We start from the raw sequence: 26071 nt of genomic DNA, 5'->3' as shown, positions 1-26071 counted from the left end.
GGTACATGATACTTCTCAATTTTGTAACATAATCAAATTTCCTACCTATGAACCAATCATCATGATCTTTTGAGTAGCAAATCTCCAACAATAGATTCGTGCTCACTTGAACCTTAAAAAAATACTGATTACTTCCTATTATGGAACTTCTTTTTCTTAAGAAAGCATGAGAACCACCTCAGAAAGGACACTAAAAAGCAACTATAAATTCTGCAGTCAACAGAATGGAATCATGGCTTCTACCATGCACAGGGATCCTGTATGCTTACAATTGATGATCTACATTAAGACATAACAGAGGGACACCTGGGTGGCTCAGTGATTTACTGTCTGCCTTTGGCTCAGAGCATGATCCTGGAGTTCCAGGATCAAGTCCCAGATTGGGCTCCCTGTATGGAGCCTGCTTCTCCCTCTGCCTATGTTTCTGCCTCCTCTTTCTGTCTCTCTCATGAATAAATAATTTTTTTTTTTTTTTTTTTTTTTTTTATTTATTTATGATAGGCACACAGTGAGAGAGAGAGAGGCAGAGACACAGGCAGAGGGAGAAGCAGGCTCCATGCACCGGGAGCCCGATGTGGGATTCGATCCCGGGTCTCCAGGATCGCGCCCTGGGCCAAAGGCAGGCGCCAAACCGCTGCGCCACCCAGGGATCCCTCTCTCATGAATAAATAAATAAAATCTTTAAATTAAAAAAAAAAAAAAGACATGATAGAATGCTCATGTTAGCAGCACATACACTAAAAAAAAGAAGACATGATAGCTATATTCGGATACTTAAAGGGCTGCCATGAAGAAAGTATAAACTTAATTTTTTGTGTTCCTGAGGCAGGACAAGTCATACAGAAGCAGATTTCTGATATAATCAAAGAACTTTCTGAAAATTAGAGCTATATAAAATTAGAAAAAAAAAGAATTATTTGAGGTAGTGAATATTATTAACACTAAAAATGTTTATGAGTAGGGGCGTCTGGGTGGCTCAGTTAGTTAAGTGTCTGCCTTTGGCTCAGGTCATAATCCCAGAATCCTTGGATCAAGCCCCACATCAGGCTCCCTGCTCAGCAGGGAGTCTGCTACTCCCTTTCCCTCTGCCCCTCCCCCCTACTTGTGCACACGATTGTGCTCGCATGCACGTGCTCTCTCTCTCTCCCTCTCTCCCTTTCTCAAATTAATAAATAAAATCTCTTTTTAAAAATGTTGATGAGTAGGCGCAGCGGTTTGGCGCCTGCCTTTGGCCCAGGGCGTGATCCTGGAGACCCGAGATCGAATCCCACATCGGGCTCCCGGTGCATGGAGCCTGCTTCTCCCTCTGCCTATGTCTCTGCCTCTCTCTCTCTCTCTGTGTGACTATCATAAAAAAAAAAAAAAAAAAAAAAATGTTGATGAGTAGAAGACTGGGTTTCAGGAATGATGTAGAAAAGATAAATATTTGATAAAGAGTTGAACTACATGGTTGTAAACATTTCCTTCAATAAAATGTTCCTAGATTTTCTTAATACTTAAAGTCAAGTTTTGGTCTGAGGTACACCACTAATCTTGTGCAGGACTATGCTTACCTGCCCAATGTTTCAGTCTGTGTGGGCTACCTGAACATCATCCCTTCATAGAGACCAACTGACATTTTAGACATTGGAAGGTCCTATTCCTATTGACTTTATGACCCAATTGTCTCTCTGCATATAAAGCTAAATTATATTCAATTAAAATTTTCTGTGAAGAACTTCACATCAGCCTTGGAACAACTGGAATCCCATTACCCACTGGATTCTCAACCCAAAACTGAAGGATAGGGAAATTATAACTGGTTTCACTGTTTTATAATCATTGCTAAAAATCAGAGAATTTAGAGAAATAAGGAATGACAGAAAATGGATAATTGGTATCTAATAACTCGACTAAACCTATCAGAACTACTTCTTGGGTGGTATAATTAACTGGGTTTAATATATTCATATTGGTCCCATATAGTCATTGAGGTACTAAAATGTTTTCAAATGGGAGCAAAGATCATGAATAAGTTAGAACATACATCCTAAAAGTACATGGAGATTCATTATACTTTTGTACATGTTTGAAATTTCCACAGCAAAAATGAAAATAAAAAGAACTTCCACATAAAAAATAAAATTCAACTCTCAATATAGGCAGGATGCTGGTCTATTTTTTAAGATATAGGAAGAACAATAATTCAGCATCCATTTAATTTTATCCAAATTTGCCTCAACTCAAATCTGAAAATATTTAACTGCCAGAATAACTCACATACTCTAAATTTCAGAGGAAAAGTTCTTAAGTGCTACCTAGAAACATTTTCATTGGGACGACTATGTGGCTCACTGGTTGAGCCTCTGCCTTTGGCTCAGGGCATGCATGATTCTGGAGTCCGGGATCAAAACCCACATTGGGCTCCCCTGGAGGAGCCTGCTTCTCCCTCTGCCTATGTCTCTTCCTCTCTCTCTGTGTCTCTCATGAATAAATAAAATCTTTAAAAAAAAAAAAAAAAAAGCCTTTAGAAACAGTTTCATTACCAAAATTGAATAACATGGAAGTGAAACATGTTATCACATAGCAGGTTTTCTTTTATTTAATCCAAGATGCATAGTTATTATTATTATAATCCTACCTAATCCACTGTAAAGATAATCGCCTTGATATTTTAGCATTACTTTAGTAACTAACTACAATTACTGTGTTTCCTCTATATAACTCAGGATTCTCAATACCTAAGGTAAGTGGCTCAGAGGTTGAGCATCTGCTTTAGGCTCAGGGCATGATTCTGGGGTCCTGGGATTGAGTCCCACATCGGGCTCCCCCACAGGAGCCTGCTTCTCCCTCTGCCTATGTCTCTGCCTCTTTCATGAATAAATAAATTTAAAAGTCTTAATTTAAAAAAAAAAAAAAAAGGATTCTCAAAGCCTAGAAAAAGTTAACCATCTTTTTGCTATTTAACAGCTAAGACTTCCATTAAGATTGAGAAAAGCAAAAAAAAAAAAAAAAAAGATTGAGAAAAGCTGGGCAGCCCCGGTGGCGCAGCGGTTTAGTGCCGCCTGCAGCCCAGGGCGTGATTCTGGAGACCCTGGATCAAGTCCCACGTCAGGCTCTCTGTATGATGCCTGCTTCTCCCTCTGCCTGTGTCTCTGCGCCTGCCTCTCTCTCTCTGTCTCTATGAATAAATAAATAAAATCTTAAAAAAAAAAAAATTGAGAAAAGCTGCAACATTAGCATAGTGTTAGACTACAACATCAAGTGTAAGATTCTAGTCCTGGATATGAACTTCTTTTACCTTGAATATGTCACTTAAGCCTGCTGGATCATGATGCTCATCTATAAAATAACTCCAGCTAAGTGATTCCAAAAACTCCCATCTAGTTCTGAAGGTGTATAGTATTATAACGTTCATAGTGAGTATACTCCTTCAATGATAGGTACTATATCCTTATGCTAGCTACCACTGTACAGCACTGTGGATTAACCCAGACAAAAGGTAAAAAGCCAGGAATGTCTAAATAAACATGATTTAAAAAAAAAAAAAAAAAGTAGCTTGAATACAGATTACATATCAAGAGCATTTATTTTCTTATCTAGAAAACATCAACACTATAGGATGTAAATTAAGCTCTGGAATGTTGTTAAATTCAACCAAGACTCTTGAACAGAAAAGAAAATCTCTGAATAGTAATTTCTTGACACCCAGTGTTCTGTGGCACCCATGTGCCTACCCAGCATTTATGTGTCAGAGGAAGATGTTACTTTTATGGTATATTGGATTCAAGAGTATGGAGTGAAATTCACTCTTTATTAAGTCAGTGTAAATTCAAATTAAGCACTTGAGAATACTACCTTCCTGCTTAACAATAAACTAATGAGATTAAATGTTTTTATTAATGTAAATGTTTTTTCAATGTTTCTAACACACATATAAAATAGTTAATTCCGTAACTCTAGCACCCACTGAATTCACATAAACAGTACTGATAAACTGTTAGTATTTCAACAGCCCCACTTTATGAAGTCTAAAACTAAGCTAATCCAAGTAAAAAATATGAATTTCTTTGTAGGAGGGAATAATTCATAGGCATTAGTTCATAATTATGAAATCAATAAAAGTAAACAAGAAAAAATTTAGTAACAAGTGGGCCATGTAGTACAGAAATGTAGTATTCTGTTAGTAAAAAAAAAAAAAACACACACACACATACACACAACACCTGCTTTCAGAAATAGCAATAATGAGAAGGGCAGTTACTGATACCTCAGTTAATCATATTGTAAAAGAAATGCCAGGAGAATGTGAGCTATCTAAATAAAATCACAGTGCCATTATGTTGGAGAAAGCCATGCTGGCTGTAAGACAGGAATATAGCCCTAACAGATGAATACAGATAAGCAAGTTATTTGCAGGGGTGGGGGGATGACAGAAGAAGAGGAACACTTGTATTTAATTCAACTCAAAGAATTCAAAGATTTAGTAGCAGTAAAAAATCTACAAAATGAATGTGAACTGGAGAGTGTGTTCAGGTTTCTTTAAAGAGCCTGACTGAGACGGTGTATATGTAAAAAAAACTGAATGGAGACGTAAGCTACTATTGTGGTATTGTGATGATTTAACCACAAATGCCTTCCCTATTTAAATATTCCAATCAGTACTGTTAGTACACGTACCTCGGAGAATTCTTTCCTCATGGCAACGAAGAAAGTCCCAGATTCTAACAGTGCCGTCATCAGAGCATGTGGCAAATTTATTATCCGTGGGTGAGAAACTGTTACATGAAGACACACAGCAGGGGAAAGAAGTCAGCATTTAACAGATTATCTGTGCTTCTCAGACAGGGAAAAATAAAAACACTGTGCTGCGTTATAAACAGGAGAGGGAAGTATTCCAACAGTGAAGAAGCCCTTAAAGAGAATGTTGTCAGCTAATAAATGCATCTCATCAAAAGAAGAATTCACCAGAGTAGTTGCTTCTTAGTTTTCAATCACCAATAGTCCGAGAACTTTACAAGTGTATTATTAGTACTAATGCTTCCCACACTCCCCACAGTGCAGTATTTCCTGCCTTACCAACAGAATACAAGGAGCTGATTTAAGTGTAGAAACTAAATGAAATCTACTTTTGAAATATTCCTGTAAACATTCCTTTACATTATATAGGAATATCACTCAAAAAATTAAGCATCAGCTTCTGCCTCAGATGCTTCATGAAATGATAAGCTAAAAATTTTTGGACAGGCTGTTTAAAGACTAGTTGTTAAATATCCCTACATTAATGTTTCTCATTTATTTGAAAAGTCTGTGGGAAACTTTCACATCTTCTCCCTGGCAAGCTCTTCCATGAATGTTGCACCTTGTAAGGAAAACTTTAACAAAGAGACATTCAGACTGTGTTTGAAGCCAAAGATAATCTACTGCAAATGATTTTGCCATCTTTCCCTCCCTGTCGTGAAAAACCATCAAGTTTTTCATCTATCTCGAAGAACTCCCTTGAACTTTTGAGTTCTATAACTAACAAAGAGCCAACTGTGAAACTCAATGTATAAGCAGGACACTAAAGCACAGTCTTTGTAGAAGCATGTTTATCCAACAATTTTTGTAAAGATTCTGAAAGTAGAAACAAGTGACTGCAGTGGATGATGTTTCTATAAAGATGTCAACCTCCTCCCACACATGGGCAGTACACCCGTAAAGAATGCTGCTTAGCTTTATTCTGAGGCTGCAGCAATTCTTCAGGCTTGCTTTTGAGATTTTTTTTTTTCCGGTTTTACTATACATATCTCATTGATATGTAAAAATATACAGCTCACTGAAAATATTTTAAACTCCACTTATTATACATTTGCGTAACTGATGTTCTCAACAGCGAATCAGAAGAAAAAGTCCTAGAGTCCTCTTGACAATGGTTTGCTTACAGTTTCAAAGCTTGAAGAACCCATTCATTACTCCATTAATGTTTGCCACATCCAGAGTTACTTGCGAGTTTTTAGTCCTACTATACTCTCCTTTTGAAGTCGTGGCATAACCAAGCCAACCAAGTCTTCACTTAAGCCTTTTTTTCTTGTATTTTGTGTGAACTCTGAAGGTGTTTTCTGTAGGCTTTAGATTTTATTCAGTTGTATAATTAAAGACTGAATTCTTTATTCGGAATGAAAGATTCTTGTCTTACACAGTAGGTAATAAAAAGGAATAACGTATACACATTATTAACCATAAATGAAAAGAGAAAACCAGTGCAAAATGCGGCAGACAATACATCTCTAACATATTGCAAAGGCTGATACCGGGACAACACTACTTCAGAAAAGTGCCAGCAAAATGGTGAGTGTGTGAAAACAAGGAAAAATATTGTGTTTATAGGGTGCAGAAAGTATCCCAGAATCTGACAGAGCCCATGCATCCCTGCACCGAGAATACACTTAGAGAATAATTTAACCATGACAATAGGGACTACAGAAAATGGTATATTGTGTATAAACCTGGCCTCTCTAATCGCCTCCTTATGTGCCTGGAACATCTTGACGTTGTTCATGTTCGACTGCCAATATTTCACATATCCTCCATGGTCTGCTGTCAACATCCACATGTCATTATGTGACCAAGTCATGGCCCTCACTGGGCTATCATGAGCCTGTGAAAACATAAGACATTTTAAAAATTATGTAAAAGAATATAACGATGGAAGGCTTTACAGGAACCTATATTACCTCACAAGAATTATTTGTCCAATTTTAAGCTTAAATGCCAATAAAGTAACTGTATCTCCAGTTCTTTACAGTACCACAGGAGGATGCTATTGTCTGATGATTACTGTTACCTGTAATATTGTTTCAAAATTGAAGGTGAGTCCATTCCACAAGGTGAACTCTCCACTAGAAGCTCCAGTGACCAACCGTCTTCCTTCTGGAGTCCACTAGGGAAGAAAAAAAAGAATCTTAGCTAATTTTTAAAACACTTAGAAAGTATTATAAAATATCTAATACTCAACATTAAATAGACAATACTTTCACTTAAGCATAGTTCAGAATTATAAGCAAGTACTTTGTCAGAAAAGAACTCATTAACAGCACAGGGAAAGCTTTAGCACTTTAGCTCATTAACCAAATTAAAAATAATAAATGGGGGATCTCTAGGTGGCTCAGCAGTTTAGCACCTGCCTTCAGCTCAGGGCATGATCCTGGAGTCCTGGGATCGGGTCCCACATCGGGCTCCCTGCATGGAGCCTGCTTCTCTCTCTCTCTCTCATGAATAAATAAATACAATCTCAAAAAATAAATAAATAAAAATAAAAATAATAAATGCAAGGGGCACCTGGGTGGCTCAAGTCAGTTAAACATCCAACGCTCGGTTTCAGCTCAGGTCCTGACCTCAGGGTGGTGAGATCAAGCACCATGTGCTTGGGATTCTCTCTCTGCCCCTTCCCTCACGGCCTGTGCTTGCTTTCTCTTTCTCTCTCTCCCTCTCTCCCCCCTCTCAAAATAAATAAATCTTTAAACAAAATAGTAAATGCATTAAAAGTACCTGGTTAAGTTACACCTCTAAAAACAAAACATGCAAAGACCACATTTTCCTAGGATGCTTAGCAAGCTAACATAAAATGGTCACCAAAGTAAATCAAAAAAGGATTACACCTGCTAGTGAACCAATTAAGGCAGAGAAGTTAACAGGTGTTTTATGAAAAAGCTAAGTACCAATTTAAGGACAGCAAGGCTAGCAAACTTCTCCTGGCAACTAAATGTACTTAAAAAAAAAAAAAAAAAAGTCATGAATAAATAAAATATTTAAAAAACAAAAAGAAAAAAAACAAAAACTTTTTAAAGCTTTCCCCTATTCACAATATCAAGCATTGACAAGTCTTATGCTCATAAACTCTCCAAAAATGTAAGTCATGATTAACACTACAGCAATATTTTAACATCACAATTTGCATACTAAGGGGAATCTGCGACATATGCTTACCAACTCTAAACATAACATTGCTTTTTTTCTTTTTACTTTCAAGCTTCTATGATAGATTACAAACTTATTTTCCTTAGGCAATGTAAATACATGAAATAAAAATACAACAATCCTATTTTCCAAACTAAAAACTATGTGGACACATAGTTGAAAAATACAAGTGTGCTTATAGAAATAGCAGGATGAGGGATCCCTGGGTGGCGCAGCGGTTTGGCGCCTGCCTTTGACCCAGGATCGAATCCCACATCCGGCTCCCTGTGCATGGAGCCTGCTTCCCCCTCTGCCTGTGTCTCTGCGCCTCTCTCTCTCTCTGTGACTATCATAAAAAAATAAATAAATAAAAAAGAAATAGCAGGATGAGATATGTAAAATAAAGACTATTTGGTAAACCTGGCTTTTTATTGCTAAACTGCACATCATGATTTTATTATAAACAAAATCCCCCTACTTTCCTAGTTTCTGTTATCTGCTATGGGTTCCAACCAAACTATAAGCACAGGACTTGATGTCTTAATACCTTCTAATGTGGACTATGCCTCTACTGTGTGCAAATGTCTCCTAAGACCTTGCACTTTGATCCCCAAATGAGAAATCTACCTAACAAACTGTAACAAATAAAAATAAAAAATAAAAAAAAAAACTGTAACAAATACAATTTTATCATTCTGTACTGTGATACAAAATGCTCATATTTTATTCATTTCAAAAAGATTTTCTCTATTACGCTAAGAAGATACAAAAATTAGCTGCACTGGCAAACAAAATTATACTACTTACTGGTTGGCTCTACCAACAAAAGAAGCCAAAAAACAAGTGTTTCTTTACTGATGTTTCTAGTGCTTTAGACTTCTGAAGCAAATAGGACACCTAAGACTGACTGCAGTATTTCCCCCAGCCCTTTGGTTCTCCCTGCTCTCTACCATTACCTCCCTAATATCGGGGACTTGCTTATTTTGCTCATTTGCCACAATGCTTGCTTGTCATTACTATCTTTTTTCTGTCCCTTTTTTCCTCCCAATTCTTATTTGCTTAACACTCTGTTAATTCTATCCTACATTTCTGGTCTTACTAACCAACAAGTACATTCTTACTTATTAGCAAACCACAAAGATGATGATTATACTATCACAAATGGAAATATTAACTGGATGCCTGGGAGACAAAGATGGGAAGACATTTTACTGCATACCCCTTCAAATTTTCAAATTTTGAACAATGCCAATCTACTATCTAAAAATTATACTTTTTAAAATGTCATGCAAATGTATTGAGTACCTACTGTGTACCTTTATGAAGCTAACACTTATGGTCAACCATTGGTCTTCAGCTCTTCTCAGGTGTTTTCCTTACTAGCGACATATTAACAGTTTTCGTTAACTTTGAGATGCTGGCTTTCTAAACAGCAGCAAAAGTAGCCCTGCTATTCAAGAGCAAGTCTGAGACCTGCTGCAATACAGACCCATGACTTGCTCAGAGAATTCTATGGAAATTGCAACATGAACAATTCAAAAGCATGATTGGGTATTCCAAAATGAAGTTATCAGCAACATACCAATTTTTATCCCAGATATACATTTAAAACAATTTTGTCCTGCTAAATATATGTTCAGAAGTTATAACTCAGGATTAATTTTTTTTAAAAATATCCAACAAAAAAAAAATATCCAACAGAATACTTACCCTAACAACAAATACTGGACACTTTACTTTATTTGTTGATGTTCGAACAAATTTTGTTGTTACTGCATTCATAGGATTATTCAACATTCCTATAGGTGGGACCAGCTACAAAAAGAGAAAATTGTGTTTTAAAAGTTCCTGGTTAAAAAAAATAAATAAAAATAAAAAAAATAAAAGTTCCTGGTTACACACAGGGCATAAATCAGAGACATAGCAAGGTAATTATTTCAACATCTAAAGACAAATTCAGGCGTATACAGGACTTTCAAAAAAACTATTATTATAGATTATAATCAGTCTGCATTAATTAAATGAAGAAAACTGAGATACAGGACAGTTAAATGCCATTACTAAACAAATAACAAAATCAAGTATGAAATTTCCCCTAATTACTTCTCAAGGTCAAGACAATAAAAACAGGTTGATAATAAACCAAATTTAAAATTAACTTTCCGGGATCCCTGGGTGGCGCAGCGGTTTGGCGCCTGCCTTTGGCCCAGGGCGCGATCCTGGAGACCCGGGATCGAATCCCATGTCAGGCTCCTGGTGCATGGAGCCTGCTTCTCCCTCTGCCTGTGTCTCTGCCTCTCTCTCTCTGTGACTATCATAAAAAAATAAAAAAATAAAAAATTAAAAAAATAAAAATAAAATAAAATTAACTTTCCTATTCCACAGACTCTGAGGCAGTGCAATCTTTCGCTGGACACTGTTTTAAGCCCCAAATCAAAAGTTTGTCCACTTTAGAAGTTTTAATTGAGAATAAAAAATAACTCGCAGAGTACACAGATACATTATCTCTTTAGGAATGTTTTAATTATAAAAACGTAAAAAGTCCATGTTTGCATTTGAGATCACATAGCTTTACGTCAAAATGTCCAAGCAGCGGTTTTATTAAGCTAGTATAACATATCTTAATACTTACATCATTATAATAACCTGCATCAGGCTGAATTGCCCGCATATCTCTCTGGTCTCTTTGCCATATTCTATTCTGTTTAAAAATAAACAAATTAATTAATTAGTATATGGTCCAATTATACTCAGTTTGAAACTAAAATATTAACAAAATGTAAGCTATCAAATGGGGAGAAAATAGGATTAAAACTTTTTCATTATGTTCTATAACAAAGATAACAGTGGGTATCTTAAAAAGACCTTATCCTACTGACATTGTTTAGAATTTCCCTCTTCTCTTTACTCACCTCATCCCCAACCAATCAAACAAGGTACTGCTGACCCCAACACATTCTCACTGACCATGCTTTAATAAAAGGAAAAAGGATAAGGGATAAGCAGACGTCTCCAATTCCCTCAAAATCGTCAGCACAATTCCTGATAGATTGTCCTCGGTTTTCTTAATTCCTCTTAAGCTCTCCTAGACTAGTTTTCCAACTGAATTCCCTGGAAAAACCTAAATAAATCTAAATCTAAATCTAAATCTGTCTTAATCTCTGAGTAAATCTTTTTCTTTTATGTGTCTGCAACATGCTAATTATCCAATATGCAAACAGGTCTTTAAAAGATCTCACGTTAAAATAAATAAATAGATAAATAAATAAATGGTCTCAGGTAAGAAAAAGCAAACAGATGTTCTTCAAAGGAGGCCAGAGCAGATCAAAACCTGATTAAAGTAATAGCATTAGTAATGAAAAACGAATCACAGAGGCTAATAATTCCTAGGTGAAGACAAGTAAATAAAGAGCTCAGAAGAAAGAAATATCATGCAGAGGTCTAGACAGCCCTAACTCCACCTTTAGCTGTCATGTCAGAGTTGCTTTCACCATATAGATGTGCTTGACCCTCAAGAAAAGTGGAGCCCTTTTCTCTGACAAGAAGAGCTACCCACCACCAGGGGCTTGGAAAATCAGTGTTCTTAGAACCAGTGTCTTAGACATGCAAAATTGCTATTTTGAATGTATGTTCGCACAGAAATATTCCTATGTTGGTAGTCTCTTAAAATTTCATATACACTGTGGGTTTAACAAGTGTTTTAAGGTTGGCCTTGAGAGTAAAGTACTATTTTCTGAGATCTGCTGTGAACTTTGTTCTAAAAGTTTAAACTATGAACTAGAATTCAAATTTTGTAATTTTTGAGATGATTCATGAACGCAAAGAGTAAAAAAGTACTGGTGATTGGCCTCATTTGAAATTCCACTTATCCTACTATAATTCAAGAAACATAGTTATTATACTTATTACCCTAAATTTTAAAAACTCTCTTCTTTTTAAAAAGCTGAAGTTTGATCATCAGAAGCACATTAACTGGACTTACCTCCAAATACTTAATTACAGATGGATTATAGTCTATGGTTTTTCGATTTACTGCTTTTCTCATCCGTTTTCCATCAAAGGTAAGCTGTTGCATTGCTTGCTGCTGTGCAAAATCAGGTCGCTTATAAAATAGCTGTCGAGGTGCTTGGTGCTGGAACCTTGGCATATGGAAAAAACGAGGAGGAGAACCAATTTCTGTAGCCATGGTGATGTATTCGTTCTAGGACACTAGAGTAGGGAAAAAGCACTTTCACTACAAATACCAGCATTGCAACACTGCTTGATAAAATTTTTAAATGGACATTTTTTGTACTTCTATTCTCTAATAGGTAAAATTTCTAGTTTTTAGTCAACATATTTACAAAATGAATTATTAGATTTAATGGCAGAGACCAGTTATACATTTGAACAAGGCCAATTCACAGAATAAGTGCTAATAAGCATTTGTTGTAAGATTCAGCCTGACGGAGGGGAAAAAAATAACAATTAATAATAGCATTGGGTGAATGTGCTGTGTGCATTTAAGTTAGGGGATGTGGGGTAGAATCACGGAGAACTGTTCACATTTTTTAAAAAATTTTTTTATTTATTTATGATAGACAGAGAGAGAGAGAGGCAGAGACACAGGCAGAGGGAGAAGCAGGCTCCATGCCGGGAGCCCGACTTGGGACTTGATCCCAGTACTCCAGGATCATGCCCTGGGCTGAAGGCAGGCCCTAAACCACTGAGCCACCCAGGAATCCCCACAAATGCTAATTTATAATGAGATAAACATTCTTTCTCTCTTAGTGCTATGTGTGAATTAAATTAGAATGCACAAAGTGCGCTAAGCATTTGAGTCCATAAGGTTGGTGAAGGAATCTATTTAATCAACTGTCCTATGAGTCCAACTAAGTTTCAGCATCCGGATTTCAACTAATGGCTTTAATTCAGATACTTAAGCAAGTAATTCCAAAAGGATGCAGCTCTGGAGTTCCTGGCTGACTCAATCATCTCAGGATCATGAGTTCGAGCCCCATGGTTGGATGTACAGATTATTTAAATACATAAAACTTTAAAAAATAAAAATAAAAAGCTGTAGCTTTGAAAAGTATTTCCTAAAAATTACTATTTTTCATGTTACAATCATCACATTTCTAATTTTATTAGAATAAAATCATCCTAATAATCTACTAATATTACTGATTTCAAATGAGAATTAAGTCTTTTTACTGAAATATGGTTGATCAACGATGTTACAAAAATAACATTTTAAGGGTGCCTGGCTGGCTCAGTCAGAAGAGCATCTAACTCTTAATCTCAGGGTCTTGAGTTCAAGATCCACACCGGGCATGGAGCCTACTTAAAATACAAAAAAACCCTCATTTTTACACATATCAAAAGAAGCTTTAAAAATACTCAGCCAGGGACACTTGGGTGGCTCAGCACCTGGGTGACTGCGGTTGAGCATCTGCCTTCAGCTCAGGGAGTGATCCCGGGATCGAGTCCCACATCAGGGAGCCTGCTTCTCCCTCTGCCTGTGTCTCTGCCTTTCTCTCTCTGTCTCTCAAGAATAAATAAATAAAATATTTTTTTTAAAAAATATTTTTTTAAAAATTATTCTGAGACTCCTGGGTGGCTCAGCAGTTAAGCGCCTGCCTTTGGCCCAGGGTGTGATCCTGGAGTCCCGGGATTGGGCCCCACATCAGGCTCCCTGCATGGAGCCTACTTCTCTCTCTGCCTGTGTCTCTGCCTCTCTTTCTCTGTCTCTCATGCACAAATAAATAAAATCTCAAAAAAAGAATTATTCAGCCAAAAGAAAAGGGAATACAGTACTGATATATGGATGAATCTTAAATACATTATGTTAATGGGACGCCTGGATGGCTCAGTCGGGTGAGTGTCCACTCTTGGTTTCAGCTCAGGTGATGGATCTCAGGGTCATGAGACTGAGCCCCATCTCAGGCTTCATGCTCAGCAGGGAGTCTACACTTGAGATTGGAGATTCTCATCCTATCCCTGTGCCCCTCCTCTGTCTCCACTAAAACAAGTAGATAAAATCTTAAAAAAAAAAAAAAAAAAACCTGCTTAAATACTTTATCTTAAGTGAAAGGAGCCAGACATAAAAGGTCACATATTTTTAAGTTCCATTTATATGAAAAATCCAGAACAGGTGAACACACAGAGACAGAAAGATTAGCGGGAGACCGAAAGATTAGCGGTTGCCAGGGGCTGGAGAAAGGAGGAATAGAAAGTGAGTGCTTATCAGGAGTGGACTTTCCTTTAGGAATGATGAAAATGTTTGGAACTAGGCAGAGGTGGCGTATGCACAACATTGTGAATGTACTAAGTGGTGCTGAAATGGGCACTTTGAAAATGGTTAAAACAGTGAATTTTATGTTATGTGATTTTCACCTCAGCTAAAAAATGGGGGATATTTCATCTACTGGAAAAAACTTCCACAAAGCACTTACCAAGAGACAAATCAAGGATCTACTGTACAAACAGAGGAAAACAACTGAAGTCAAATACAAAACAATCACTATGCTATTACTAACACTCTTGAATGAGTCACATGTTAAAGCCAAGGAAAAATATTACTCCTTCACTTAAGAGGATGGGCAAAAATACCTTTCCATTTGCAGATTTGTTGAATAAAACTTATTCTTAAAAAAAAAAAAAAAGAAAGAAAGAACTTTAACTTTTCCTGAATGATCAAGTACTACTTGTGCTCTAAAAATAAAGGACCAGAAGGAAGAAAAAGAAGAGGATAAAGTTCAATTATATTTTACATCAAGATTCAACCCTAAAGGATGCCTGAGTGGCTCAGTGGTTTTTAGTGCCTGCCTTTAGCCCAGAGGGTGTTCCTGGTGTCCTGAAATCGGGTCCTGCATCAGGCTCCCTGCATGGAGCCTGCTTCTCCCTCTGCCAGTGTCTCTGCCTCTCTGTGTCCCTATGAATAAATGAATAAAATCTTAAAAAAAAAAAAAGAAAAGACCCAATCCTAAAATAAAACAAAACAAATCTCCTCACAATACAGTGACCAGTCTTCACTGGTCACTTCATTAAGCCTTATACACTTCAGCTTCACTTCCTGCAAACCACTGTCACTTACCAAAACCAAAACAGAGACTCTTTGTAGCTGTTATGGGCTGAACCGTGTCCTCACACAAATTCATATATTCAAGTCCTAGCCTCCAACACCTCAGAATGTGACTATATTTGAAAACAGAGCCCTAATCCATAAACTGGTGAAACATACACACATACAGTGGCAGTCGGAGCAAAATACTTGGCCTTCCTGGCTCATCAACATGGGTTGCCCAAAGATTCTAGCAATAATAATAAAACAGCTTTCTCTAACTGAAATAGCAGAAAACTCCATATAGAAGATTGAAAAATAAGTGACCCAGACAGAAAGAAACATCTCTCAAGTCATTAAACTATCCTTTATGCTTCACTACATTTCAAGGAACTATAGATATATATCCAAATGCAGAAAAAGAATTAAGAGCTTGGGGCACCTAGGTGGCTCAGCCAGTTAAGTCTTGGGCTCAGGTCATGATCCCAGGGTCCTGGGACAGAGCCCCGTATCAGGCTCCCTGCTCAGTGGAAGAGTCTGCTTCTCCCTCTCCACCTACCGCCTGCCACCCGTGTGCACGCGCGTACGCTCTCTCTCACTCTCTCTCAAATAAATAAATGATAAAATCTTTTTTAAAAAAAAATAAATAAAAATAAAGTAAAATAAAAAAAAGAAAGAAAAGCTTTATCCCTCAATAAAATTACTGTGATTTCCACTTACTACAGTATTCACTTCAAGTACATTAAAAGAATATCAAAACTTCAAATCAGGTTTGTCCCCCAATAGCACTTTCATCTCCTATCTAGGGTGAGGGATGGTGGGAGAAAGTGAGGTAGAGAGAAGATAAGAAAGGGATAAAGAATTGGATGCTTAACTCTTACAAGATAAGAGAAAGTGAGGTAGAGAGAAGACAAGTAATTTGGATATGGTTATTAAATACTACATACTAAAATAAATACATACATACATACTATATACTAACAAGAGAACCAAATAGCTAAGGAAAAAAAAATCCACCTGAAACAATGAACTTATCATGTCTTTCTCATACACACAAACCTTTGATGTTTCAAGCAATCAGCAAAATGTCATCAAGTGCTGGGACACCTGGATGGCTCAGCAGTTAAGTGTCTGCCTTTGGCTCAGGGTGTGATCCTGGAGTTCCCAGGATGGAGTCCCACATCAGGTTCCCTGCAGGGAGCCTGCTTCTCCCTCTGCCTATATCTCTGCCTCTCTCTGTGTCTCTCAGAATAAGTAAATAAAATCTTTAAAAAAATTTTTTCATCAAGTGCCAACTTTATATTATGCCCTGCATCATGTATGGAATATCATTCTGATTCACAATTATAACTTCTAAGTTCATAGAACAGATTTCAGACTTGGTGGTATCTGGACTTATCTGGCAAATACAAAAACTCTTGAGTTCAAAAAAGTTTGTACCATACCCTTAGCCTTTGCACCATATCCTTAGCCTTCAAGCTTTCAACTACTCCCCTCCAAAATAAGTAAGCCACTACATATACTTTCTCAGCCTGGACAATGAGGTTAATATAGATAACTTCAAGATTATTTTTGCTCAAAAGGTATTATTTTGTTTTTGTTTTTGTTTTTAAATCTTTAATTTTTTTCATTTTTATTTATTTATGATAGTCACAGAGAGAGAGAGAGAGAGAGAGAGAGGCAGAGACACAGGCAGAGGGAGAAGCAGGTTCCATGATCGCGCCCTGGTCCAAAGGCAGGCGCCAAACCGCTGCGCCACCCAGGGATCCCAAAAGGTATTATTTTGAATGAAATAATGTATTCCATAAGCCAATGTAGTGACTAGTCTGTTGAACAAACTAGAATACCCAGACTTACTTCTCCAATATTTGGGCATACAGGTCCATACCAACATTATAATTTTATAATTATGGTTCTTGTCCCAACTAATACAAAGTAACATGTTTTATAAGCTTAGTGATGTGATATCTATAATTGCCAAAATTATAAATGAAGATAGAAAAGTAAGCCAATGTAGTGACTAGTCTGTTGAACAAACTAGAATACCCAGACTTACTTCTCCAATATTTGGGCATACAGGTCCATACCAACATTACAATTTTATAATTATGGTTCTTGTCCCAACTAATACAAAGTAACATGTTTTATAAGCTTAGTGATGTGATATCTATAATTGCCAAAAAATTATAAATGAAGATAGAAAAGTAGATAGAAAAAAGCATAAATGCTTTTCTTCAAGAAGTCATTACAAGTTTTACATTGTAGAACTCTGCTATGGGGTGCCTGGGTGGCATAGTCAGTTAAGCATCAAATTCCTGTTTCAGCTCAAGTCATGGTCTCAGAGCCGTGGGATCATGACCCACATCAGGCTCTGCACTCAGCACGAGGTCTGCTTGAGATTCTCTCTCGTTCAGACCCTCCTACTCAAGCTATCTCTCTAAAATAAATAAATCTTAAAAGGGGGGTGGGGGGGCAACTTCAGTCAGGCCACCTGCCTCCAGCTCAGGTCGTGGAATCAAGCCCTGTGTCAGGCTCCCTGCTAGGTCGGGACTCTGCTTCTCCCTCTTCACCTCTCCCGAACTTGTGTGTATAGCCCTCAAATAAATAAAATCTTAAGAAGATTTTTTCTTGTATTGTTAAATAAGAACTCACTTTATTGAACCTAAACCTCTAATTTTAGTAATAAAAACTGTACTCAAGTATTAACGAAGCCTTAAAAATATGAATAATACAATAAATAGAATGAACAGGAAAAAAATTCATGAGAAAGGTTAAGACCTAAACTGGAAATATAAGAGGGATGCCTGGGGGGCTCAGCAGTTGAATGTCTGCCTTCGGCTAAGAGCATGATCCTGGAGTCCTGGGATCGAATCCCACACTGGGCTCCCTGCATGGAGCCTGCTTCTCCCTCTGCCTATGTCTCTGCGTCTGTGTGTGTGTGTGTCTCATGAATAAATAAATAAAATCTTTAAAAATATCTACATATGTAAGATAATAAGCAGCCACCACCAAAATCACTGAGGCAGTTCCTAACCATAAACAAACACATACTTAGAAATTGCTGAAATGGGCAGCCCAGGTGGCTCAGCGGTTTTGCGCTGCCTTCGGCCTGGGGGCATGATCCTGGAGACCCGGGATCGAGTCCCACATCGGGCTCCCTGCATGGAGCCTGCTTCCCCCTCTGCCTGTGTATACTCTATCTCTCTGTTTCTCATGAGTAAATAAAATCTTAAAAAAAAGAAAAGAAAAATAAATTGTTGAAATACATGAAAACACTCTGTGGCATGGGGAAGCATAATGAGAAATGCAATTCACTTCACTGACTTATCGGTGAACACTAACTACCTGACAGGCACTAAAGACAGACACACAGACATACACACAGTCTGCTCTCAAAATATTGACAGTTTATAAGAACAGAAGAGTTCAAAAAGAAAGCAATGTGAAAATCTACTACTACAAAGAGAATCTACTATAGTTGTTTGCCAGAAACAATCTATCATAGGCAATAGGAATGTAAGAGGATGCTTACAGCACAAGTCAGTCTTAAGAAGTTTAATTTGGGTTGGGCTAAGTATAAGTAGGAGGAAAAGACCCAGTGAAATGAAACAAATTAAGTAATGCTCTCTCTCATTCACTCAGCATACCAGGGCCAGCATAATCTTTTCCTCCAACCAAACATAGTCCAAAATAATCATCCAAACATTTCTGACTCCATTAGAAAAATTTCACTATCACAGCTGATAAACTAAAACACAGGGGGAAAAAATATATATATATCTTTTTTTCTACCGGAAAATAACCTTGCTATAATTTAACTAATCCCCACAATTTCAATCCAAAATGGATTTACTAAATGTTTCACACAATTGAATAAAAAGATCTTTTTCATTTAAAGATTTATTTATTAAAAGTAAATAAAAATAAAGATTTATTTATGAGAAAGAAGATTAACAAGAGAGAACACATGCGTGAGCACAAGTGGGGGAAAAGGCAGAGGGAGATAGAGAACAAACCCACTCTACACTAAGCAAGGAGCGTGACCCCAGAGCTCAACCTCACGAACCTGAGAGACCTGAACCAAAACCAAGAGTCAGATACTTAGCTGACGGAGCCACCCAAGAGCCCCAAAGATCTTTACTATTCAGGAGGATAGAACTGAGGCTCTGAATCAAAAAACAACTTGGGGCATCTGGCTGGCTCAAACAGTAGAACATGCAACTCTTGATCTTGGGAACAGAATTTACTTAAAAAAACAAACAAACAAACAAACAAACTCCATGACCTAAAGTGTCATGAACTAATGTTAGTAGTATTTTTTCTCTAAAGTAGAAGTCAGGGATCCCTGGGTGGCGCAGCGGTTTGGTGCCTGCCTTTGGCCCAGGGCGCGATCCTGAAGACCCGGGATCGAATCCCACGTCAGGCTCCTGGTGCATGGAGCCTGCTTCTCCCTCTGCCTGTGTCTCTGCCTCTCTCTCTCTGTGTGTGACTATCATAAATAAATAAAAATTAAAAAAAAATAAAATAAAATAAAGTAGAAGTCACATCATATTGATGGTTCCTGAAACCAATTTAGCTAACCAACAGTACTTTAATAATAAAAAAAAAAAAAAATAGAACACATAATATTGAACTACATATTTTACAGGAAAGAACTGCTTTTGTGAAACTGTTTCAGTTGTACATGTGTGTATACTGAGTCACGGGTTAAAAAAAAAAAAAAGTATCTTCTTCCCTGGATTTCCTATCTATGTATCTTCCTCTTTTGATCACTTAATTTCTGCTACCACTGTGTATTCATAGCCAAAGAAGTTCACATGAAGCAACTATCCCAAGTGGTAGTAGCTATGGAACCAGAATCTGGTCCAATTAACAAATCAAATAATTCTTATCACATCAACCACTAATCAGAGTTTCTCATCAGCACAAAAAAGCTTCGTTTTCCAAACTGAGATGAAATAATTCTAACCAAGAGCAAATTATTGATGCATTAAATAGCTAGAATAGCAAGTATAATTAGTGTAGAACTTCTGAAAATAATAAAAAAGTTTTAAGATCCTCACTCTCATTAAAACAAACCTTGACTTCACTATCAGAACCTCAGTCTGGAAACCTCTATTTTAAGATTACCTATCTCCAAACCAATAAGTAGGTCCTGGGATGAATAATGTACCCTAAAAGAGATACTATGTAATCTGTCAACAAAACTTTGAGGGGACCTACATAAATGGTAAGTAAGGCCAATACCAAATGACCATGGTCTCCTTTTCTTCACTGCCAAATCTTTAATATATGAATCCTGAACAAATCAGGAACAATTTATACTGAGACCATTCAGTTTTTAAAAAAATAAACAAGAAGGTAGCTGTTTACATAGTTTTTAAAAGTTCACATGATTCTGTATCTCAACTGTGGTAAGAGATACATGAACCTATCTAAAAAGTTATATACCGTATACTTTCACTTACGTGACATTCTTGAAATAACAAGATGACAAAAATGGAGTGATTAGTGATTGGCAGGAGTAAGAGATAAAGGAAGGATGTGATTATAAAAGGGGAACTACTATGTGATGAACTGCTAGGTATCTTGACGATGGTGGTAGATACACAAATATATACATATAATGAAATTGCAGAGGGACGCCAGGGTGGCTTAGCAGTTGAGTGTCTGCCTTCGGCCCAGGGCGTGATCCTGGAGTCCTGGGATCGAGTCTCACACGGGGCTCCCTGCATGGAGCCTGCTTCTCCCTCTGCTTGTGTCTCTGTTTCTCTCTTTCTCTCATGAATAAATAAAATCTTAAAAAAAAAAAAAAACTCAGAAAATCTATGTAAGATCTGTAGATTAAATCAATGCCAATATTTGACTTGTAGGGGTGCCTGGATGGTTCAGCTGGTTAATCATCAGGCCTTAGTCTCCGGTCATGATTCCAGGGTCCTGGGGTCCAGCCCCACATCAAGGTCCCTGCTCAGTTGCTCATGCTTTCTCTCTCACATACTTTCTCTCTCAAATAAATAAATAAAATCTTTTTAAAAAAATAATTGACTTGCGATATTGTACTATAGTTTTCCAAGTTGTTACCGCTGGGAGAAATTAGGTAAAGGTACATAGGATCATTCTGTATTGCTGCTCACAAATATATTTTATATATAATTATCTCAATAAAAAGTCCATTTAAAAAGTTAGCATGGGGAACCCTGGGTGGCGCAGCGGTTTAGCGCCTGCCTTTGGCCCAGGGCGCGATCCTGGAGACCCGGGATCGAATCCCACGTCGGGCTCCCAGTGCATGGAGCCTGCTTCTCCCTCTGCCTGTGTCTCTGCCTCTCTCTCTCTCTCTCTCTCTGTGACTATCATAAATAAAAATTTTAAAAATAAAAAAATAAATAAAAAGTTAGCATGAGCAAAGAAAAGTTAGGATGAGCAACTCACTAGCAGGTAAAAACAAACCACCCATGCTGAGAATACACATATGAAATAATTAACTCAAAAGATAAGCATTTTAGACTGCTATCATAAATCTGTTGATAACTAAACTGCACATTAAAAATCAATTTTTAGGGATCCCTGGGTGGCGCAGCGGTTTGGCGCCTGCCTTTGGCCCAGGGTGCAATCCTGGAGACCCGGGATCGAATCCCACGTCAGGCTCCCTGCATGGAGCCTGCTTCTCCCTCTGCCTGTGTCTCTGCCTCTCTCTCTCTCTGTGTGTGTGTGTGTGACTATCATAAATAAATAAAAATTTAAAAAAAAAATCAATTTTTAGGGGCATCTTGGTGGCTCAGTGGTTAAACATCTGCCTTTGGCTCAGGTCATAACCCTGGGGTCCTGGGATTAAAGCCCACATCAGGCTCCCCATGGGGAGCCTGCTTCTCCCTCTATGTCTCTGCCTCTCTGGGTCTCTCATGAATAAATAAATAAAATCTTTAAAAATAAAGATCAATTTTTTTATTTTAGTGGCAGGAAATGGACAAGTACACTGACCAATGAGTGGGACGTCCAATACCAGCTCAATCTCACCACACTGAGATCATGACTGAGTTAAAATCAGGAGTTGGTCACTTAACTGGGCCACCCAAGCACTCAAAGATCAATTTTAATTAATTCTCAATATAGGAGTTTTCCAACTTTTATAACTTTCAGCCAAAGATTTAACTTTGTAATTCTTCATACCCTAAGGTTAAGTAGCTTCCACTAATACTTACTTGTAAAGCTACTGAAACATGTTAGTAGATACTACACTAGACCAGTTTTTAATGCACATTACCTGATACTGTACTTGTGTTTTTTTTTTAAGATTTTATTTATTCATGAGAGACAGAGAGAGAGAGAGAGAAAGAGAGAGAGAGAGAGAGAGGGGCAGAGACACAGGCAGAGGGAGAAGCTGGTTCCATGCAGGGAGCCCAACGTGGGACTTGATCCCAGGTCTCCAGGATCAGGCCCTGGACTGAAGGCGGCACTAAACCACTGAGCCACCTGGGCTGCCCATTCTTGTGCTTTTAGATGTAGTTTTCTGTGCCAAAAGTTAAAAACTAACTTTTACATATAATCCATATGACCATATTCTGGATGTCAACTTAGTTAGAAAGTAATAGTTCAACCTTTCAAAAGTGTGATTCTGGGATAAAGAAGCCTATAGCATTAACTGTTTTGTTTTGTTTTGTTTTAATTTTTTTTTTAATTTATTTATGATAGTCACAGAGAGAGAAAGAGAGGCAGAGACATAGGCAGAGAGAAGCAGGCTCCATGCACCAGGAGCCGGACGTGGGAATCGATCCTGGGTCTCCAGGATCGCGCCCTAGGCCAAAGGCAGGCGCCAAACCGCTGCGCCACCCAGGGATCCCTGTTTTGTTTTTTTTTAAGATCTTATTTGAGAGAGCAAGAGAGCATGAAAGGGGTGAGGGAGGGGCAGAGGGGGAAGTAGACTCCTTGCTAAGCTGGGAAGTCTGATGCAGGGCTGGATCCCGGGACTATGGGAACATAACCTAAGCTAAAGACAGATCTTTAACCAATGACCCAAGCTCCCACCCCCCACCCCAACAGTTTTAAATGGAGGCCCTGCCAACCGCGGTGCAATGTGGTTCGAGATTCTCCGGATCAGCGTCATGGCCGTGTGCTTGGTTATCCCCTGCACAGCCACGGCACACATCCACAGGTTCAATAATGTGGGCAAGGAAAAAAGGGCTGCCTATTATCCATATCAGTGGAGTATGATGCAAAGAGATAGGCAAGTGGAGTTAATCGATACTATGTGTCAAAGGGTTTGGAGAATATCCATTAAGGAAGCATTTTCCTGATTGATGAAAAATACCTCGGTTATGGCTCATCTACCTCTCCTGGAAGGTTATGCAGTGTATTAATGTAGTGCATAATAAAAACAAAAAGTAAAAAAAAAAAAAAGTTTTAAATGGAGATAAAGTCAGTGGTTATGGAGTGTGGTTTTCATCCTTGTGATTAGTATACAAGATACATTTTCCAGTTTTGCACCATTTTTTAAAATGCATATTAACTTACCAAGTATTTTAGAAGATTTATATATTTATTCATGAGAGACACAACTGAGAATAGAGAGAGAGGCAGAGACATAGAGGGAGAAGCAGGCTCCCCATAGGAAGCCAGATGCGGGACTTGATCCTGCATCCCAGGATCATGCCCTGAGCCAAAAGCAAATGCTTAACCGCTGAGCCACCCAGGCATCCCAACTAACCAAGTATTTAAACCAATAAAAAGTGGACAAACTAATTCTCAGTGGATTACAAAATTCATCTTTGCAAAAATAAACAAAAACCATAGAGCATTTTGTAGATAAAGTTACCTACATATAAGCTAAAGCCAGCTGTTCCTAAAATCCAGGCTTTTAGGCTCTCATCCTCATTCTGATTTAATTATATGGGATATGAACTGGGCAGCAGAGATTTTTTTGTTAATATTTTGTTTATTTATTCATGAGAGACACAAAGAGATGCAGAGAGAGCAGAGACACAGGCAGAAGGAGAAGCAGGCTCCATGCAGGGAGCCCGACGTGGGACTTGATCCGGAGACTCCAGGATCACGCCCTGGGCCAAAGACAGGCACTCAACCACTGAGCCACCCAGGCATCCCAGCAGAGATTTTTTTTAAAGCTCCCAGGTGATAATAAAGTGCAGCAAAAATCTGGGAGCCATCAGACATCCTAATAACTTGGATGGCTTACTTCTGAAACAGTTTCCTAAAAAAAAAAAAAAAAAAAGAAAGAAAGAGTTTCCTTAGAGCAGTAACTTCTTAAACTTTTCATTTCAGGATACCTTTGCTTTTAAAAATTGAAGATTCCCCCAAATTCTTGTTTACTGTGATATTTACAGATATTGCCATTTAGAAATTAAAACAAAGAAATTCAAAATATTTAATATGCATTTAAAACAATGATATAGGGATCCCTGGGTGGCGCAGCGGTTTGGCGCCTGCCTTTGGACCAGGGCACAATCCTGGAGATCCGGGATAGAATCCCACGTCGGGCTCCCAGTGCATGGAGCCTGCTTCTCCCTCTGCCTATGTCTCTGCCTCTCTCTCTCTCTCTCTCTCTCTCTCTCTGTGACTATCATAAATAAATTAAAAAAAATTTTTAAATAAAAAATAAAACAATGATATAAAAAATAAATAAATAAAACAATGATAAACCCTCCTTTCACGAAGATGACGCCAAAGACAAAGACAGAAGCCCCTGCCCCTCCCAAAGCCAAAGTCAAGGCTTTAAATGCCAAGAAAACAGTGCTGAAAGGTATCCAATCACAAAAAAAAGATGGGCATATCACCTACTTCCAAGGGCCCAAGATACTACATCTGCAAAGGTAGCCCAAATATCCCTGAAGAGCACCCCCAGTAGAAAGAAGCTTAACCACTATGCCATTGTCAACTTCCCCCTGACCACTAAATTAGCCATGAAGAAAACAGAATACACTTGTGTTCATTGTGGATATTATGGCCAACAAGCACAAAATAAGTGTGAAAAAACTGACACTGACAAGGCCAAGTCAACACCCTAATCAGGCCCAATGAAGAGAAGGCATATGTTTGACTGGCTCCTGACTATGATACTTTGGATGTTGCCAACAAAACTAGTATCATCTAAACTGAGTCCAGCTGGTTAAAATCTAAGTATGTTTTTAAATGTTTTTACCATAAAAAAATTTAAAAATAACATAACAATAAAAAATTATAAACCCGGGCAGCCTGGGTAGCCCAGCAGTTTAGCGCCGCTTTCAGCCCAGGGTGTGATCCTGGAGACCCGGGATCGAGTCCCACATCAGGCTCCCTGCATGGAGCCTGCTCCTCCCTCTGCCTATATCTCTGCCTCTGTGTCTCTCATAAATAAATAAATAAAATCTTAAAAAAAAAATAAAGATAAACCCATTATGATAGCTATTTCCCCTTTCCCAAATAAAACTAGTGAAAAGTGACTTTTTTTCCCAAATCTCTTTAATGTCTAGCTTAATTTAATTGAAAATGGCTAGATTCTCATTTTATTTTTTTTAAAGGATTTTTTTTAGTTTTATTTATTTATTCATGAGAGACACAGAGAGAAAGAGAGGCAGAGACACAGGCAGAGGGAGAAGCAGGCTCCATGCAGGGAGCCCGACATGGGACTCAATCCCGAGTCTCCAGGATCATGCCCTGGGCTGAAGGTGGCGCTAAACCACTGAGCCACCTGGGCTGCCCTAAAGGATTTTTATTTATTTATTTATTCATGAGAGAGAGAGAGAGGGCCAGAGACACAAGCAGAGGGAGAAACAGGCTCCATACAGGGAGCCTGACGTGGGACTTGATCCTGGGGCTCCAGGATCAAGCCCTGGGCCGAAGGTGGCGCTAAACTGCTGAGCCACCTGGACTGCCCTAGATTCTCATTTTAATGCTGCATTCAACCTGTTGCAATATTTGGGATGAAGTATATGAAAAATACATGGACCCACACAGATATATATTTGGAAAGGGGAATTGTATTTTAATTGCCTTCTCTGAAAAGTGTGAATATTCTTTAATATTCCAACAAAATCTGACAAGCTGTAGTTTACTAAATATTAACTGTAATGTGACATCTAAAAATCACATCAATAAGGGGTACTGGGTATCTCAGTCAGTTAA

At 38.0% G+C, this 26071-nt stretch overlaps 1 protein-coding gene and 1 pseudogene across 8 annotated transcripts in view; one reads left to right on the top strand and one right to left on the bottom strand.

Annotated features, from left to right (window-relative positions):
• Nucleotides 1-26071, bottom strand: part of WDR33 (WD repeat domain 33) — a 123160-nt gene that overhangs the window by 56122 nt on the left and 40967 nt on the right. For 7 of the 8 annotated variants that reach the window (XM_035702157.2, XM_035702159.2, XM_035702158.2 and 4 more), the window contains 6 exons: nt 11900-12126; nt 10550-10618; nt 9628-9732; nt 6806-6901; nt 6468-6619; nt 4660-4757 (listed from right to left, as the gene is read on the bottom strand). In XM_035702157.2, coding sequence (XP_035558050.1) covers nt 4660-4757; nt 6468-6619; nt 6806-6901; nt 9628-9732; nt 10550-10618; nt 11900-12103 — 724 coding nt within the window. In that variant the 5' untranslated portion in view covers nt 12104-12126. Of the gene's footprint in view, nt 1-2927; nt 3161-4659; nt 4758-6467; nt 6620-6805; nt 6902-9627; nt 9733-10549; nt 10619-11899; nt 12127-26071 lie in introns of those variants that run through there. The other variant, XM_049097215.1, reaches the window with a different exon arrangement.
• Nucleotides 23029-23234, top strand: LOC112652414 (NADH dehydrogenase [ubiquinone] 1 alpha subcomplex subunit 1-like; annotated as a pseudogene).

Source organism: Canis lupus, chromosome 19 (genome assembly GCF_003254725.2).
Source record: "Canis lupus dingo isolate Sandy chromosome 19, ASM325472v2, whole genome shotgun sequence".
NCBI classification, from domain to species: domain Eukaryota; kingdom Metazoa; phylum Chordata; class Mammalia; order Carnivora; family Canidae; genus Canis; species Canis lupus.
Note: the sequence above shows the minus strand (reverse complement) of the source record. Positions and strands in the feature narration are given on the sequence as shown.